The sequence below is a fragment of the Paramormyrops kingsleyae genome, chromosome 15 (assembly GCF_048594095.1).
Source record: "Paramormyrops kingsleyae isolate MSU_618 chromosome 15, PKINGS_0.4, whole genome shotgun sequence".
NCBI classification, from domain to species: domain Eukaryota; kingdom Metazoa; phylum Chordata; class Actinopteri; order Osteoglossiformes; family Mormyridae; genus Paramormyrops; species Paramormyrops kingsleyae.
Genome location: NC_132811.1, coordinates 14699994 through 14717045, shown reverse-complemented (window position 1 = coordinate 14717045; position 17052 = coordinate 14699994). Strand labels below are relative to the sequence as shown.

At 41.0% G+C, this 17052-nt stretch overlaps 2 protein-coding genes across 4 annotated transcripts in view; one reads left to right on the top strand and one right to left on the bottom strand.

The window, feature by feature from the left end:
• Window positions 1-4509, bottom strand: part of fam102bb (family with sequence similarity 102 member Bb) — a 23058-nt gene extending 18549 nt beyond the window's left edge. For 2 of the 3 annotated variants that reach the window (XM_072700012.1, XM_023804642.2), the window contains exons 1-2: window positions 4372-4497; window positions 743-1155 (exon numbers count right to left, since the gene is read on the bottom strand). In XM_072700012.1, coding sequence (XP_072556113.1) covers window positions 743-876 — 134 coding nt within the window. In that variant the 5' untranslated portion in view covers window positions 877-1155; window positions 4372-4497. Of the gene's footprint in view, window positions 1-742; window positions 1156-4371 lie in introns of all 3 variants that reach the window. The other variant, XM_023804641.2, reaches the window with a different exon arrangement.
• Window positions 4510-17052, top strand: slc25a24 (solute carrier family 25 member 24). Its single transcript, XM_023804505.2, has 10 exons — window positions 4510-4686; window positions 6288-6414; window positions 7203-7290; window positions 10312-10423; window positions 12665-12823; window positions 13235-13387; window positions 13932-14039; window positions 15462-15629; window positions 15952-16102; window positions 16358-17052. Exons 1-10 carry the CDS (start codon window positions 4510-4512, stop codon window positions 16537-16539), a joined length of 1425 nt encoding a protein of 474 aa, XP_023660273.1. The 3' UTR covers window positions 16540-17052.

Here is a 17052-nt window from a genome sequence, read left to right as displayed (position 1 = left end):
GTCGATTGCTTACACGCGAAAGACGTGTTATGTGGCTATATTTAGTAAGAAAATGTCGCTGAAATGAAAAAGGAAATGCTCAGTTTCATGTGTTTTTGCAGCCAAGCAAAGAAGGCTGTCCCTGTTCATGCACACCACATTTTGAGTCTAAATACACCTCCACAAACAGCCCATGTAAATAAAAATACTAAACCTGTCATTTCGTTGATGAAGACATTTCTGTATTTTATTCGTTTTTATGCCCAATATTACATGTCTAAGACTACCGTGCAGAATACAATGCCTTCCATGTACCCAGAAGGTTATGTGCAATTTAAACGTAAGTGCTATGTAATGCGAATATAATAAGCTCGGGATTTATTCCCAGCAATTACATTACATTACTCGGGAAATCCGTTGCTTTATATTTAGGCATCTCCGAAGCATCGATATTCAAGGACACACTAAGTGGTCAGCGCAACAAAAGCACGATAATGTTAAATAATTTCAACTACTGCTCAAGTTTATCTGACATGGTGAATGCATCGTAGCCTGTCAATGGTCGTTTTATTACCGTACCCAACTACCTCTATAGGCCGGGAAAAAAAATCCATTTTCACATCATATTTGGCACCGTTTTTGTATTGCTCGTGCCTTTCGACGGAGATAAGACTGCTGTTTGCACAGCTGGATATGTCGGTAACACCGTATAATTCAGATTCCATGGCTGGTTATTACAGCTAATGCCAGAGCCGATGCTTACCGGGAGGACTCCTCCGAAAAGCCACCATCCAGCAGCCTGACTTTACAAAACAGGACGCCGTTGACGAAGGGCACGGAAGACAGCTCGTCCAGATCGAAATCCACTTTAAACTTGAATTTCTTCTTCTTCATCATGGTGAAAGGCGCACACCGGGGACCCCGAGCTGCATCTGCTGTCCTTCTACTCGCCTATTGCGCGGCGTCCCGTGTCTCAGCCCTCATTCCCCCCACGGCGAGCGGGGGGCGGAAGACAGCGCAGGCAGTGCTGCTGGCGGAGATCCAGCGATGATTCTCTCCGTCGGAAGGTCCCTCCCGGCGACTTCAAACCCCAGTCCGCGATTGCCTGGCATTAAAGCCACAGTCACTGGCGATCAGGGTTCATAACCCTAATCCGCATTTCGAATTTGAAATAACCTTAAACCACAGGAAAGACGAAAAGGAAGGAGGATGAAGAAACACGACTTAAAAATTCAAGCGAACTATAATCTACGAATTAAACTAAATCTAATTAAACTGTTTATGCTGTTTATCTTTTTATGGAGTGATTTTTGAGGAGATTACGTGTTTATACAAGAGCGATGTGACCGTGTAAAACTTGTTTACTTGGTAATGAATACATAGCCTACCAAGTAAATAAATGACTCGTTTGAAGGACAGTCTGACGCTTAACAAAAAATACGGTAGGTTATTCAAGTAGGACTTTAAATTGTAGTAACTATACTGTAGCAGAACAGTTCATGGTATACTGGCTAGTAACGAAAGCCAGTAAAGATATCCGAAAAAACAGTTTGAGACCAATAAGGGTGGTTTAAGCACGCATTTTCAGAGCCCTCACGTACCCTTAAATAAATGTGACCTGTTTTAATGATTGTGATTTGTGTTACACATTTCCAACGGAAAATAATATGTGCGATGTTACGTTATGTTTTTCAGCAGACTACCCCATTGTCTTTGTCAGAAACGAGCAATTTCGAGGCTTTGACGCCTCCTCCTGGCAAAGGCTGAAAATGCATGATTTTGGAAAGTGTAATGTTTTGTAGCCATTTCTCCGTGGGACTCCATCCTCCGCTGAAAGACACGGCATCGGAATTGTCGTTCAGTGAGGAACCACACTGCCCTCTCCTGGACAAAGCCAATACTAGCCCTCGTTGGGTTGTCCCAAAAAAAACATCAAGTTCTTGAAAACAACAAGCTGATTTTTTTCCATGTCACTAAGTGTGCTTGGTCTAAAAACAATTTTAATAAATATCTGTTCGTTTAGAGGCCACTCAAAGACGATTTTCATTGATATTCCCTTTACAATTCAAATCGATCCCGGTTTTGGGACAAATATGCATTTTAAAATTTTTTGTTACTTAAAAATGTTATGTTTGTGTCTTTTTATGACTCTCTGAGGTCAATTCTTACTCATTTTGATCAGATTTGACATATAATTCATAGAAAAAATGTGCTAAAATCCTTACTTAAGGTAGAAAACAGGATTTATCAAGTTTACCTTCATAATAAAACCAGGCCTGACCAACCCAACCTGTACTTAAACATTGTCACAGGTGAAAATGTTACTGCTGAATTACAATGAATTGTAATAGAAAAGAAAATTGATGGCTATTGCACAAGAACATAAATGTGGGCACAATGACGGCCCACAAACGCCAGTCAAACTGAAATTACAATCAGACACTGTTGTTCAGTGTTTGGCTGCAGTCAGCCATTTAAAGTTTTCTTTTGATAGTCTGGATACAACTGTCTATGATGTTCAACAGCTTGCAGCTTCGCTGCTCACTGGACTGGGTCTGGAAAAGAGCATCTGCTAAATGCTGTAAATGTAAATGCAAATGCTGTAAATGTGATACATGTGGTATCTGACGTCAGTGTTACAGTTTTACTGGGGGCAATACAATGAGGCAAAATCCTGTCCCCTTATCTAAAACCACTCCCATTTTGCGAGAATCCTAGAATTTCTTTAGGTATATATAAATAATAGTCAACCCTAAATGTTTAATGAAAATGCACTCTTAAAAAAAAGGGTTCTTGGGGGTGCTATATAGAACTATAGGGGTTCTAACCCTAGGAAATAGAACCATTGCCTTCAAAAAGGTGCTATTTCTTTTAATTGAACCCTCTATAATGGTTCTATATAGAACCTTTTGTGGGTGCCATATATGTACCATGTTATAGAACCCTTAAAGGTTCAATGTGTAACCTTTTAAGAGTGTGCAGTTTAACATTTAAAGGTCAGAAATAGAGCATTCTGTTCGATTAAACAATGCATTTCTTGTATTTGATGTGCCCAGAGACGTAAGCATTTCAAGCAGATTTCATGCTTTAGAACAGTGGTCATCAACAACGCAACTGAATCCGGACTGGGCGATGAATTCCGCCCCCTGCACGGCAAGTTTTACCGTCGGTGACCCTCCCTGGTCGGCATTTTTGTCGGGCGCTCAGTGGACCTTGGGGACCCCCTCTTTAGGACAAAGAGTATAGACATGTGCATTCACTATTATTATCACTCTGTTTGAACATAAATCCTCAGTCACGACGGAATCTCTGGAGAGTTTGAAACTGACAAGAAGAATCAGAATCGTTTAGGCCTATAACCAAAATGCTTTTACATGCGAGGAATTTACTTTAGGGTGTCGTGCAAAACACGCAATGGCGATCAAGACAATCGGCATAATAAACTATATACATTAATAAAATAATGTGCTTTGTGCGGACAATATGCTTAATTCAATGCAATATAGCAGCAGGTTCATTAGATGGTTGTTGAGGGACCCACTGCCACAGGGAATAAAAATATGTTAACTGAATTAAGTTGGTTGTAAATAATAGACCTAAGAGCACAGAATATTTGAAAATATTCTGGTCCTGCGGGTCAGCTCGCGTTGGAGAAGGAACAACGTCACAAAAGCAAGAACGACGGAATAATTTCTGCGCATGCGCAAACGAACACACTCGTCGCAGAGCAAATGCATCGTGGAAAACCCCTGAATAAAAATACAGTGAAACACTTAAACATACGCGATGTTCCCCAGTCCCCTATCATATACAACAGCTATTCATTTTCACTTTGCGTTGTTACGCCATGTAGGCCTGTTTAAATATTTGTTAATAGGCCTGTTTCCAACATTTGCATCTGTTACAGAAGTATTTAGATTCCGCAGTGTAAGTTCCTCTGTTATAAAACAAAGCCCAGTCTGTGGTGCAAACAGCAAGATCTGTCCTGCATTCTAGAAATATGTCCACGTCGATGCATGTACCCAACTTAGTGTAACACGGTATTAACAAACACTCAACGCCCCATTAGACGTATGTTAAACAAAAAGACTCCAGAGGATTAACTATTCGACTGAAAACCGAAAATACATGCGAATGCATCAAATTTCGCAAAATCGTATTTTTTTCAGTATAAGAGAGCACGTTTTATAACAGCACTTCTTATTTGTAATGCAGAAAGGGCGTGCCGTCGAGAAAGGAAAGCGGAGTCATTCTTCGCTTCAAGTAACTTTTTTTTTTATATCCCACCCACTTGGTGCAGCTATTGATTCGGAAGGGAACAGACGTGTATTTTCGTAGCTCACAGAAAAGGTTAGATAGGTTGTAGATAGGCAGGAAGCGGCGATTACTCACGTATGATAAGCTTTTTACGGGGAACCGAAGTACCGGATTAGAGGAGTCGCCCGTCCAGCCCCGAGTGTCAGCCCCGCTGCGGTCTCATTTCATCCCCTGTCGTTTGTAGGGCTTCGGTCACTTGAGTCGGTCGCGATAATGTATCAGATATGCAGAAATCTGGTCTTTTCCAAGGCTCACTGCTCGAATGGAGAGCTGGGGAAGAGCTACCAGGAGCTGTTTGAGAAGCTGGACACCAACAAGGACGGCAAAGTGGACGTCGGGGAGCTGAAAGCCGGCCTGAGCGCCATGGGGGTAACGTTCGGCTCCGCAGAGGTAAAACGTGATTTTTAACGTCTGCGTTTCCAGGGAAGCATCGTCTCTTGTTTTGTATTTTAACAAAGGAAATTTTGCCCGCTTTTGAAATCTTGTCACATGAACTGCTGGGTGGGTTAATAGATCAACGTGAAATATGGATAGAAAGGAATCGTAATGTAATGTAATGTATGTTAATATGAACAATCCCGAATGAAGGACTTGCAAGTAGCCTGCCAGCTTTATTATGCAGACAGACTGGGTTTATTTCGCATTCAGACGGAATAACACTGGAATGAGTCTGGCTTTTTGTACTGGAGTCTATACAGGCAGGTAATATTTGGCTGTCCTGAAATCTGTTCACACACAGCAGTATTTACACGATTTTTCAGCGATAAAAAGACTGTTTTACGATTCCATGCGTATCTCCATGCTTTTCCACAAAGATCCGCCTAGTTTAATACTGTCGAAAGGGTCATGCCATCTGTCACCATCTTTAGTTCATTAGTCTGATTCAGGACGGCGTCGCCCTGTAAGGTAAATGACTGATAGGGCCCCATTGTAAAGTTGTGTAATACTCACTGGAGTCCTGCAGTCGCCGGATATGAGAGAAACGCAATTTGTTTTATGAGTTAAAACAGGACCGGCGAGGTTGCATTTAGGTTTGTACCCTAAGATTAAAGGCACTGCCCAACTGTACAGAATACCAAGCATTCCTCAGCGCCCCGTCATGCCGTTTTCCATGCACCATGTTTATTATCTAAGCCCACGGACATTATTCTTTACTGCTGGGCTCTGCTGCCACTCGCCATATTATAAGCCTGCGCCCAGATAGTCAGCCTGACATGTAAAGTAGCAGTAATGAGGGGAAAGTCTGTCGCTCTATCCGGTTATATCGCTTGCTATATACACATACATTGCGTGTTACTCAGTGGGTTTTTGTTGTACCAGTTTGACTGTAGTGTGACTGGTTTTATTTCTTTTATGACTTGGAAGATTCTCTCATATATTAAAGGGGACAGTGTTTGACATTAGAGTATAGGGGGTTTGAATTTCAGTTGAGACACTCCCATCGTAACCTTTAACATACTTAGCAACAACTTTATTAAAGGCTGGAAAAATATGTGAAAAAAATCTATTATTATTCTAATTCTTATTATTATTATTATTATTATTATTATTATTATTATAACTAAGGTGGTCTACCCGCGTCAAAACAGTTTTTATGTTACTGTTACGAATATGAAACCTTTACCAGTAAATCAAGAAATATTAATGAGACATCTTTGTTTAAAGGGCTGAATGATCCACAGGTAAAAACGTATTTCATTTTATAAATGTTCAGCAAGAATCAGTATAATAAAAACAAAATTACAGGACACAGCTGAAGCTCACTCAGTAATCTAATACGTTGACATGTAGTTCTGTTGATGCTGTGTAGTAATACCACTTTTAATGATCATTTCATTTTTGACAATATAATCTTAATGCAGAACAATACAATAATTCAATACTTGAAAATGCTTTGACTTGATTTTGACACAATGTTCGTTATTGTCTTGATTGGCTTTGCTTTCCTACCACCTCAGCAACATCTTATGCTCTTTTCTTTTTGAAAATAGAAAATAATTTCTACTGGTGACACAGACAAGAATGATGGACTTGACTTCGAAGAGTTTTCCAGGTACCTTAAGGAGCATGAAAAGAAACTCCTTTTGACATTCAAGAGCCTGGACAAAAACCAGGATGGTATGTTTCGCAGTGTGGAGTTACACTTTACATTTACATATTTAACAGGAGCGTTTGTCCATTGTGATGTATAGCAAGGCAAATAGGACATTGCAGACATTCATGGTATCATGGAGTCAAGTGTGACTAGGAGGTCTAGCATCAGCACCCAGACAACTACACAACTAAACAACAGTTAACAAAGTAAGAACTTAATAAGACTATGCAAGGGCCTGTATATACAACATAAGAGTATTCAAACAACAATCAGGTTAGTAAAGGAATTTATGGAACAGATGGGTCTTTAGGCGTTACTCAATGGTTGAGGAGTCTGATTATCGGACGTGGTTTGGCAGCTCATTCCACCACCGGGGAATCACACAAGAGAACCATCTGGAGTGACACTTCTCACGTGGTGGAGAGAGATCCAAGCAGTGCTGGGTTGATGATTGAAGGGGGCAAGATGGGACATAGATCTTGAGGAGACTTTTGGTGGAGATGGATGCCTGTCCATTGATGTGCCCATAAGCCAGCACCAAGGACTTGAACGTCATGTGAGCACCAGTAGGGAGCCAGTGAAGAGAGTCAAGGAAGGGTGTAACATGAGAGTGAATATCAGACACACTGTCGCGTTTTGAATCATCTGCCGTGGTCTGATAGCACAAGCTGGTAGATCTGAAGGTAGAAAGTCGCAGTAGTCAAGTCGTGCCTCGTTACCTCTCATAACCTCTTGCATTTTGGATTAATAATCCCTTAACATGCCTTATAACAGCCTGGCGTTCCTTTGCTGAATGATCTCCTTTCTGCAGGGACCATCGACTATGTGGAAATCAAGCAGGCCCTGGCAGACCTGGGTGTGAACATAACTAAAGAGGATGCTGAGAAGATCCTGAAAAGGTTTGCATTCACAGAGCATTTACACTGACTGTGCTGTATCACTGTCACTAGTCATAATTTCCTTGGATTATTTTTTAGAACATGCTGGGCATGAAGGTTTATTCCAGGTTATCAGGAAAGCGAGGAAGGGTTCCGGGTGTAAATACTTCCATGAAGAATTCCCAGCAATTTTTATTGTGTACTGGAATGGTGTGTGATGGGTGGAGGTCCTTGATAGGGCAGAGCTGACCTGCAGAAGAGCTGATAATGTGGAGCAAACGTAGGGCAGGGAGGAAGAGAAAAAACTGCAATTAAACTGTACTTCAGCTGGGCCGTGTGGAGCCCTGCATCTGCATTGATAAATGTTTCAGAAGAGTATAACCTTTTTATTTACCTATTATACCTGTGTCTATTAAAGTAGGTACTTATAAAAATTATTAAAATTACATAAATGACAGTTTTAGTTTCCGGATTCTCTCATACTGATAAATATTTTTTAACATTATAACTTCAACATGTGGTCTTTTTTGAACTGAATTTGTTGCACCATCTTTTCCAGTCCTTTACTGCCCCCAGCACTAGATGTCTTATAAGATTTCAGTCGTTCAGTGAGGCCGGCCGTCCAGCTGCTAATCTATATTTTTTTACCCATGAGTCACTGCTTCCACGTGCTGCATGTGGAAGGGCCGTGCTGAGGAATAGGACCTCCATCCTGTCACATTACCAGTTTCATAGCTTTTCCTCCTTCCTCCTTCTACAGCTGCTGGCCTGAAGCAGGGAATTAATCATGCGCCGTTTGTGCCCTTAATCAAATCTGTTTTTGCTGATGTCCTTATAGTTTTGAACAATGGTCTGCATCTTACTTAATGTAAAAATGTTATTAAGCTGCATGCTTTTATTTACACAGTGCAGTACAGATTCATGATAAATGCATGATTTTATAGAAGAACTCTATGGATCTGTCAGTTATCATTATCTACCACATATAGGCATATATGTCTATGCAGTATGCAGTCACAGAGAACCTGGCACCTACTCTTGGAAGCATAGGGAACAGGGCATGGGATACCCTAAATGGGGTGACAGTTTGTCACTGTGCTACCCTTATTAGCTAATAATAATAATAATAATAATAGGATGGATCGACATTTACCCAGAATTCCACTGCTCATGATCAGATTTCTCAGAATCAGCAGTTGTCAACACGGTGCTGAGAGGCCCCGGTCTATGCAGGCCTTCCAACACTTGTTAAACCCATTTAAGGAAGGAAAAGACTCCAATAAATCAATTGGGGAGACAGTGCCTGGAGTCAGGTGTTTACTTTCGGAGGTGGGCAGGCGACCTGTGCGATGGAGTCAGAATTGGGAATCAATGTCCTGCGTCCTCAGCACACAGATAGCTGTAATTCATTCTTTTAACCTTTATACTGGTTCACTGTGAATCTCAGCCTCAGCACGAGCACATTTCTTTGTTCATTAGCTCTGATGTGTGTCATGTCACAGCATCCCAGTCTCCACAGTAGGGATGGGAATATTCATCGATTCACATCTATGCACTGGCATAAAAGTTCACTATGCGATCGCCTTGATTAAAAGAATTTGTGTACCGGATGCAATTTGGGATGAACTCAGGATACATCATTTCTAACATCGTTGCATCAGCAAAATCCAATTTATTCATATATAATTATTACCACTTTATCATTTTGATATTTCTGTTTCTGACGCTTTATGGACAAAAGTATTGGGACACTGCTCATAATCATTGAATTCAGGTGTTTCATTCAGACCCATTGCCACAGGTGTATAAAATCATACACCTAGTCATACAGTCAGGTTTACAAACATTTGAGAAAGAATGGGTCATTCTAAAGAGCTCAATGAATTCAAGATTGGTACTGTCATAGGATGCCATCTTTGCAATTCAGTTCCCTGCTAGATATTCCACAGTCAACTTAAAGTGGTATTATTGCAAAGTGGAAGTATTTAGGAACAAGTGAAACTCAGCCACGAAGTGGCAAACCACATAAAGTAACAGAGTGTTGAGGCACATAGTGTGTAAAAATTGTCAACGCTTTGTTTACTCAAGAACGGCAGAGTTCCAAACTTCCTCTGGCACTAACCCCAGCACAAAAAACTGTGAGGTGGGAGCATCATGGAGTGGGCTTCCATGGCTGAGCAGCTGCATGCAAGCCTCACATCACCAAGCGCAATGCCAAGCATCAGATGGAGTGGTGTAAAGCAACCCCCCCAACACTGGACTGTGAGGCGTTGGAAACGTCTGGCATTCTCTGAGACGTTCTCTGTCTGGCAGTCAGACTCGTCCATCAGGGCTTGGCTGATTCCAGGAGAATATTACCTGCCTGACTGCATTGTGCCAACTGTAAAGTTTGGTGGAGGAGGGATAATGGTATGGGGTTGTTTGTCAGAGGTTGGGCCAGGCTCTTTAGTTCCAGTGAAGGGAACTCTTAATGCTTCAGCGTACCAAGACATTTTGGACAATTCTATGCTTCCAACTATGTGCGAACAATTTGGGGAAGGCCATTTTCTGTTCCAGCATGACTGTGCCCCAGTGCACAAACCAAGGTCCATAAAGACATGGTTGGATGCATTTGGTGTGGATATACTTGACTGGCCCACACCGAGCCCTAACCTCAACCCCATCAAACACCTTTGGAATAGGTGAACAGACCTTTGGAATGAACTAGAACAGATATTGCAAGCCTTCATGTCCAACATCCGTGCCTGACCTCACAAATACTCTTCTGGATGAATGGGCAACAATTCCTACAGACACAACGTGTGGAAAGCCTTCCCAAAAGAATGGCAGCTGTTATAGCTGCAAAGGGGGGACAAAGTCATATTGATGCCCATGGATGTCATAAAAGTCCCTGTAGGTAATGGCCAGGTGTCCCAATTCTTTTGTTCCTATAGTGTATCAGATTGTTGGCAATGCATCGAGATGTGTATCACATTGACTTCAGTGATGGAGATGCACATCCCTGCTCCACAGAATAAAAGTGCCTCTTGTCTTTGTCCCCAGCATCGACGTGGATGGAACCATGTCAGTGGACTGGAACGAGTGGCGCGAGCACTTTCTCTTTAATCCTGCCGATAACCTCCAGGATATTATCAGATACTGGAAGCACTCTACGGTACGACCCGTCCAGTGCGCATTTCTCTGCAAGAGCCCTACTATGAAAACTGGGTTTTGTGTTAACCCAACTAGCAAAGAACTACCGTTTATAAAATAAGTGTGTTGGAATTTGATTTTGCCAGTGAGATTTGGTAACTGGAATATGCAGTGACGGGTGTCATGGCTGTGTAGGAAGAGGGTTCTGTGAGTCTGTAAGCTTCTGCCTTCTTACTCCTGTCTCTCCTGGTTAGGAAAGTGCCGTTGACGCGGCTCTGTACCATATATTGAGAGAATGCTTTGCTTACATTCTTAGCTTACAGTGTTATCTAATCACTTATCAGCAACATGTGCTGGGGGCAATGCGGTAAAGATACGTTTATTGCACGCTGTAAGTGAGCGTATAAAGATTAGATTTGAACTGCAAACTATGGTTTCACCTTGTCTAGCACTGTTATGTTTTGTCATTTTATTACATTATACAAACATTGATCTCTGAAATGGGCAACATTTATTTACAGTAGCGTACTTATATTTTTATTTATTTTTGAAACAGTTTTAATATAGTCAGACCTCTGACTTTCGCGAGGTTCAGTTCCAGAACCCATCGTAAATGAGGAGGATGATGAGTTTGGTAGAGTTACTAAAAATGGTAATATGTGCTTATTTCTATAGTTTAAACCCTAAATATGACCCCTGTCATGCTCCCAAAACACTTTAATTGTTTAATTAATTTAATTAAAAGTTAGCTTAATACATTACCTTTAAATATATATATATATATATATATATATATATATATATAATAGAGTACAGTATCGCCTAACGGATATTTGTCACACTAGCACATTTACAGTACAGTATACTAATGTTACCCCTAATAATTCATAGAACACGGCATTGGCTGCCGTTTTCTTTTGCATTCACAGTAAGGTAAAATGAGTAAGCAAATGGGACTGTAAACTTATTGACAGAAGTCATATACATAACCAAGGTACAATTCAATAAAATACGTAAAGGAAACATGTACTGTACGTACAGGGTACAAGTATTCAACCAATTAAAAATTACATAAAGACGTACAGAAATAAGTTGTAAAAATACTATGTGTGCACTAACCATGAAAAAGAGAGCGAGAACAAAAATACATACAAACATAAAAAATATTTAATAAAAACAGAATGAAATTTTCGTGGATCTGTGAATTTGCACATCACGAAGCGTGAATGCACGAAGGCTGACACTGTCTAAAACAGCTGTCAATAACAATGTTTTCTTGGTTCTTTGTTTAATTTCATTTTTCAAAGCAGTGATATGTAAAATGCTATTTCAGAAGGTGTGACATTTTGTGGCTTTAGCATTCAAGAAGAAAATTGTTAGGATGTTTTTACATATTCCTCCAGACACTGTGGATTTTATTTGCTTTCCTTACAAGACTCTGTAAGGGTTTGACAATAAACACTTTGATAAACATATGCAAAGGAGCTATAGACTTATGAAAAACACATTTAAGCAATCGGCATTCTTAAGAAATCTGGCTTGGCAAGTGCATTATTATTGAATGAAACAAGTTAGGCGTGAAGGGCGGCAGAATTGCACAAATGATGCAGTATTTTCTCCATCACTTTGAAAGGGGGAAGATTTTAGTTTTTTCCTAAGGTCTGTGCATTAAATGATTAACAAACACGTGTTGAAGAAGCACGTGATACATACAGTGGGACATTCTTTCATTACGTGGCTGGCGCTTACTCATAATTTTGACCCTGGAGTGTATTAAACATGAGTTTAAAGAAAATAATATATGAAGGCCTGATTTCGCCCTGGGTGGAGAGTAGTCAGTTAAAAGCCAGTTTTGTAAAAGCTGCTTCGCTCTCTCATTGCGAGCTAGACATATAGAGTATTTGCACATATCATTTTCAGTAGTGCAGCATAAAAAAATGAGTGGCTGCAAATGAGTCACCATTCAAGTCCATAATTAGGCATTTCCTGTTTTCAAAGCAGCAAAAAGTATTTGCAGTGCCTTGCAGATTCTGCAAATAATCCTGCAACACAAATGCTTGTTTAAATACGTGATATTTAATGTTCAGTTTTGGCCTTTTTCCTTAAGGGCGATGAATATTCTGTTTGTATTCTTGCATTAAGTCGCATGGTTTTTTTTGTTTATTATTTTGTTTTTCAATTGTGATCGTCTGAGTAAATCTTCTCTGGAATACGCTACACAGGTACTAACCCTAAGCCTAACCCTAACCCTAACCCTACACAGGTGCTGGACATCGGGGATAGCCTCAGTATACCAGATGAGTTCACGGAGGAGGAGAAGAAGACTGGCCTCTGGTGGAAGCAGCTGGTAGCTGGGGGCATGGCGGGGGCGGTGTCTCGCACGGGCACTGCGCCTCTTGACAGAATGAAAGTGTTCATGCAGGTATGTGTGGAAGGCAGTACTGCCCTAAATTTACAGTGACTGCAGTCTTTGCTGTATTGTTACTCTTAGCAGGATAATGCATTGTTGTCCTTCCAGTTTACAGCTAAAATCTATATAAGCTGAAAAGTATAAAGAGTGCATGCCTTATCTAAAGACGTATGCAATATGAATAAAATAAAATTGTGAATTCCTAATTTATAGGCAATAGCTTGTATTATAGTACTGCAAAAAAACTTGTAATGTACTTATATTGGGATTCATGTGAAGCGATCTAAATATTTAAATCTCGATTCTTTTCATTAAATTGTTAGTTACATTTTTGCAGAAAGAACTAGTGCATTTTCCCCCAAATCCCAGGATGTGCGAGCTGCTTTAAAGCACTTTCTGTTGTATAAAATGTCTGCTTTGTAGGTACACGCCTCCAAGTCCAACAAAATCAGCCTCACGGGGGGCTTCAAGCAGATGATAAAGGAAGGGGGGGTGTCGTCCCTGTGGAGGGGGAATGGGGTCAATGTCATCAAGATTGCACCCGAAACAGCCATTAAATTCATGGCCTATGAGCAGGTGGGTGAAATCATCACAAAAAATGCCAGACACTCGTCAACTAATACTGTCAAAGATGGGGATAAGTGTTTGATAATCATTCTAAAAAAGGGTGGATGGAAAATAGATTAGGGGTGTACAAAAGCACTGTGACCCTGTACTTAATGATAGATGAATAGATTGATTATTATATGATAAACAGCCCAGTTCTTCAAGAGTTTACTTTGCCATATATTCATTCTTTTTAACTGGGTAACTGATTGTTTTATTTTTTACTGGACCAGTGTCTCACAAGGGGGTCGAGAGAGATTTTCACTTGCTGCAGTTCTTTAAAGCAGCATTTTATTACTAGCTGTACATGCAGATTGTAGATATTTTGCTCCAGATTAGACCCCCTTCCTAAGATCCGGAGCCAGGAATAGAATTTGCTTGTAGCAAGGAGTGCAGAGTTTATGTGTCGGAGCCCCACTTTAAATTCCTGTTACAGCCCCACCATGAGGAATCATCTGGGATGGTCTGAAAAAGGTGGGCTTATGATCCCTGTGTCTCTGCCCCCCCCCCCCAGTACAAGAAGCTGCTGTCAGCAGAAAATGGGAAGGTGCAGATCCATGAGAGGTTCATTGCTGGGTCTCTGGCTGGGGCCACAGCCCAGACAGCCATCTATCCTATGGAGGTAAGAGGACACCCCCCCCCCCCCCCCCCCCGCTGTCCTAAAGAAACACGGGCTGTCACTGTCGATTACCTCAGTAACTGAGCAATCTGCCGATTTAGTCTGTCTATTATCTCAATAACTGAGTGATCTGCTGATTAGTCTGATGCGTTGAGTAATCGTTTATATTAAGTATAACATGAATATATCTGCATGAGGCAGGAACCAACCATCCGTTGCAGTGTGTGCACTCAGTCAGCATACGGCCAGTGTAGGAACTCCAGTTCACTTAAACTGCATGTTTTTCGACAGAGAAAGGAAACCTGAAACTCCACAGAAAAACCACCCACACATGAACATGCAACATGTAAACTCCACACACTCAAACAACATTATTATTATTATTGTTGTTGTTGTTGTTGCTGTTGTTGTTGTTATGTGGTATAATGTGGTAACATGATGTGGTTAAACAACAGGGCTAACCCTCAGTTTAACAGCAATTATTTTGATGTACAGGAATCGTAGAAAGTAAATTAAGCTAAATAATTAGTCAATCTGATGACAAAGACAGGCTAGGCTAACTCTGCAAGGCTATATGGCAAATATCTATGGCTAACCTCACATTATTTAGTGAGTCTGTCAAACCCAAATGTCTTTGAAGATATGCAGGCTGGGCCAAAAGTAGGTATACAGTTTTTATATTACTGATTAGGTCATGTTTAGTCTCTTAGGTGTTTGAAATGTCCTCCATCAACATTGATACATTGCTGGAGCCTGTCCCTGACATTGTCACATACTTTAGCTACTTTGACAACACCTTTCCACAGTGTTGGATTGGGTGACGTGGCCACCACACACACCCGAGCTGACACCCATTTGGGGGGGGGGGGGGACGTACAGCTGAAGTTTTTTGAGAGGAATTCCCACACAGTGGATGAAGTGGAGGAGTTCATCTCGCAGGCATTTGCGGACATTGATGCTAACCGGGATTTGTGTGCTGAAGTGTGTCAGTGTCAGAGACAGGCTGCAGGAATGTATCGACATTGACGGAGGACATTTCGAACACCTAAGAGACTCACCATGACCCTGTCAGTACTGCAAAATAAAGACGGTAATCCTGCTTTTGGATCACCCTGTAGTTGCATTGCAGTCCTTCTGTGGCGACACTTAAGTTCTGCTTTGCAATACTGACGGACGACTGCATTTTCATTCACTTTTAATGTGAAGTGCCTCCACAGAAATGATGCTTTTGCTTTTTATTTGGACTCTTTGCCGTCTTCCTTCTGCCATATTGATGAGTAACTGAGAAAATTTTAATCGATGCTTTTTAATAATCGAGTAATTGTGTTTAATCGAGTAATCGTGTCTGGATGGAACATAAGCATGTCAAGGTGTGGAAAGACATTGCCTTCTAGCTGAAGACCTTCAATCCTCTTCTGCTGTTAGGTGATGAAGACTAGACTGACTCTGAGGAAGACTGGTCAGTACTCTGGCATGTTTGACTGTGCCAAGAAGATTCTGAGAAGGGAGGGGTTTAAGGCCTTTTATAAAGGCTACATTCCCAACATCCTGGGCATTATTCCCTACGCTGGCATTGACTTGGCTGTTTACGAGGTCAGTGTCTATTTTGATACTCCTTATATTTTTTTTAAAAGTAATCATTTCATGTCTCAGTGAGCCTGGATTCTGGTGAATTGGTTTAATAAACTCTTAATAGCTACTCTTTATACATTCTGTATCTCTTTACTTGCTACTCCTGTGCAACTCCTGTGATGTTGAATAGATCTGAATATATCATCACAATCCTATTGAGGAAATGTAATTATGGAACATGGACAAATGGGTATATCTGTGTATACAGAGCTGTACTTGCTCTATGAAGGCAGGTATGAAGCTCCTTTCTGACCCTGGTGTATAAATGCTGTGCAATTTGCAGAGTCTGAAGAACGCCTGGCTGTCGCGGTATGCAAAGGACAGCGCCAACCCTGGCATCTTGGTGCTCCTGGCTTGTGGGACCATCTCCAGCACCTGTGGACAGCTGGCTAGCTACCCCCTCGCTCTGATCCGGACCCGGATGCAAGCACAAGGTGCACATCACAGTACACCGAATAGTGTGAAAGCCACAACACCCTTAAATGTTTTTTCTTTCACTTACTGTAGAAACCAATAGAGTGAGTGATTGTTTTTATGTTCAGATGATCTACAGCTAAGTGCCTACTGAGCATCCAGCAAGCATCAGTTCTAGTATTGTAGTTCAAGCATTAATCCCTCTTCAGAAGCATGTGATGCAGTATTATGTTGTATATTTATTCTGTTTTCCGTCTCCCTTGTGTAACTTCCAGCATCTATGGAAGGATCAGAGCAGTTGTCCATGAGCCGATTAGCCAAGAACATTCTGGAGAAAGATGGATTCTTCGGCTTGTACAGAGGCATCCTCCCCAATTTCATGAAAGTGATTCCTGCTGTCAGCATTAGCTACGTGGTCTATGAGTACATGAAGACTGGCCTGGGAATATCCAAGTGAACCCACCCCCCCCCTCCCCCCCCAAGATGGGGTATTTTCAGTAGTTTTCCGTTCAAGTTTTTCCAGAGATGCAAAAAGCTCAGGACAGTTGTATTAAAACGGTTTTTTCAGATGATTCTGTGTTTCTCACAGAATGGTTCTCAGATTATATATTATATATTGTTCTTTTAAGCTATTCCATTAAGCCTTATTGCATTTTGATGCATGTTTTCTTTTAGTTTGTTGACACTATAAACCATATCACGCCTGCCTCTGAATGTAGTCGATGTGTGCAACATATGAAAGATATAATTGGTATATGAACGAATGACAGAGCTTTGGCAGGTAGGTGATGTCCAAAGATTTACTGTGTGGGCACTTTATATTGTGTTCTGAAGCTGAGGCTGACATTTTGTGCCTTAACATTTGTCTGTTTTTTTATTTGCCCCCTTTTTTATTTTGCACCTTCTCCAAGGTTTTGTTGTATAGACACAACCCTGTTTACAGTCTTTTCAATACAATATTCTTTTGATA

Coding starts and splice junctions, on each gene's coding strand:
- slc25a24 (XM_023804505.2), top strand. CDS start 4,510: ATGTATCAGATATGCAGAAATCTGGTCTTTTCCAAGGCTCACTGCTCG. Junction 12,824..13,234: donor GAATGAAAGTGTTCATGCAG/GTATGTGTGGAA, acceptor TCTGCTTTGTAG/GTACACGCCTCCAAGTCCAA. Junction 16,103..16,357: donor GACCCGGATGCAAGCACAAG/GTGCACATCACA, acceptor TGTAACTTCCAG/CATCTATGGAAGGATCAGAG.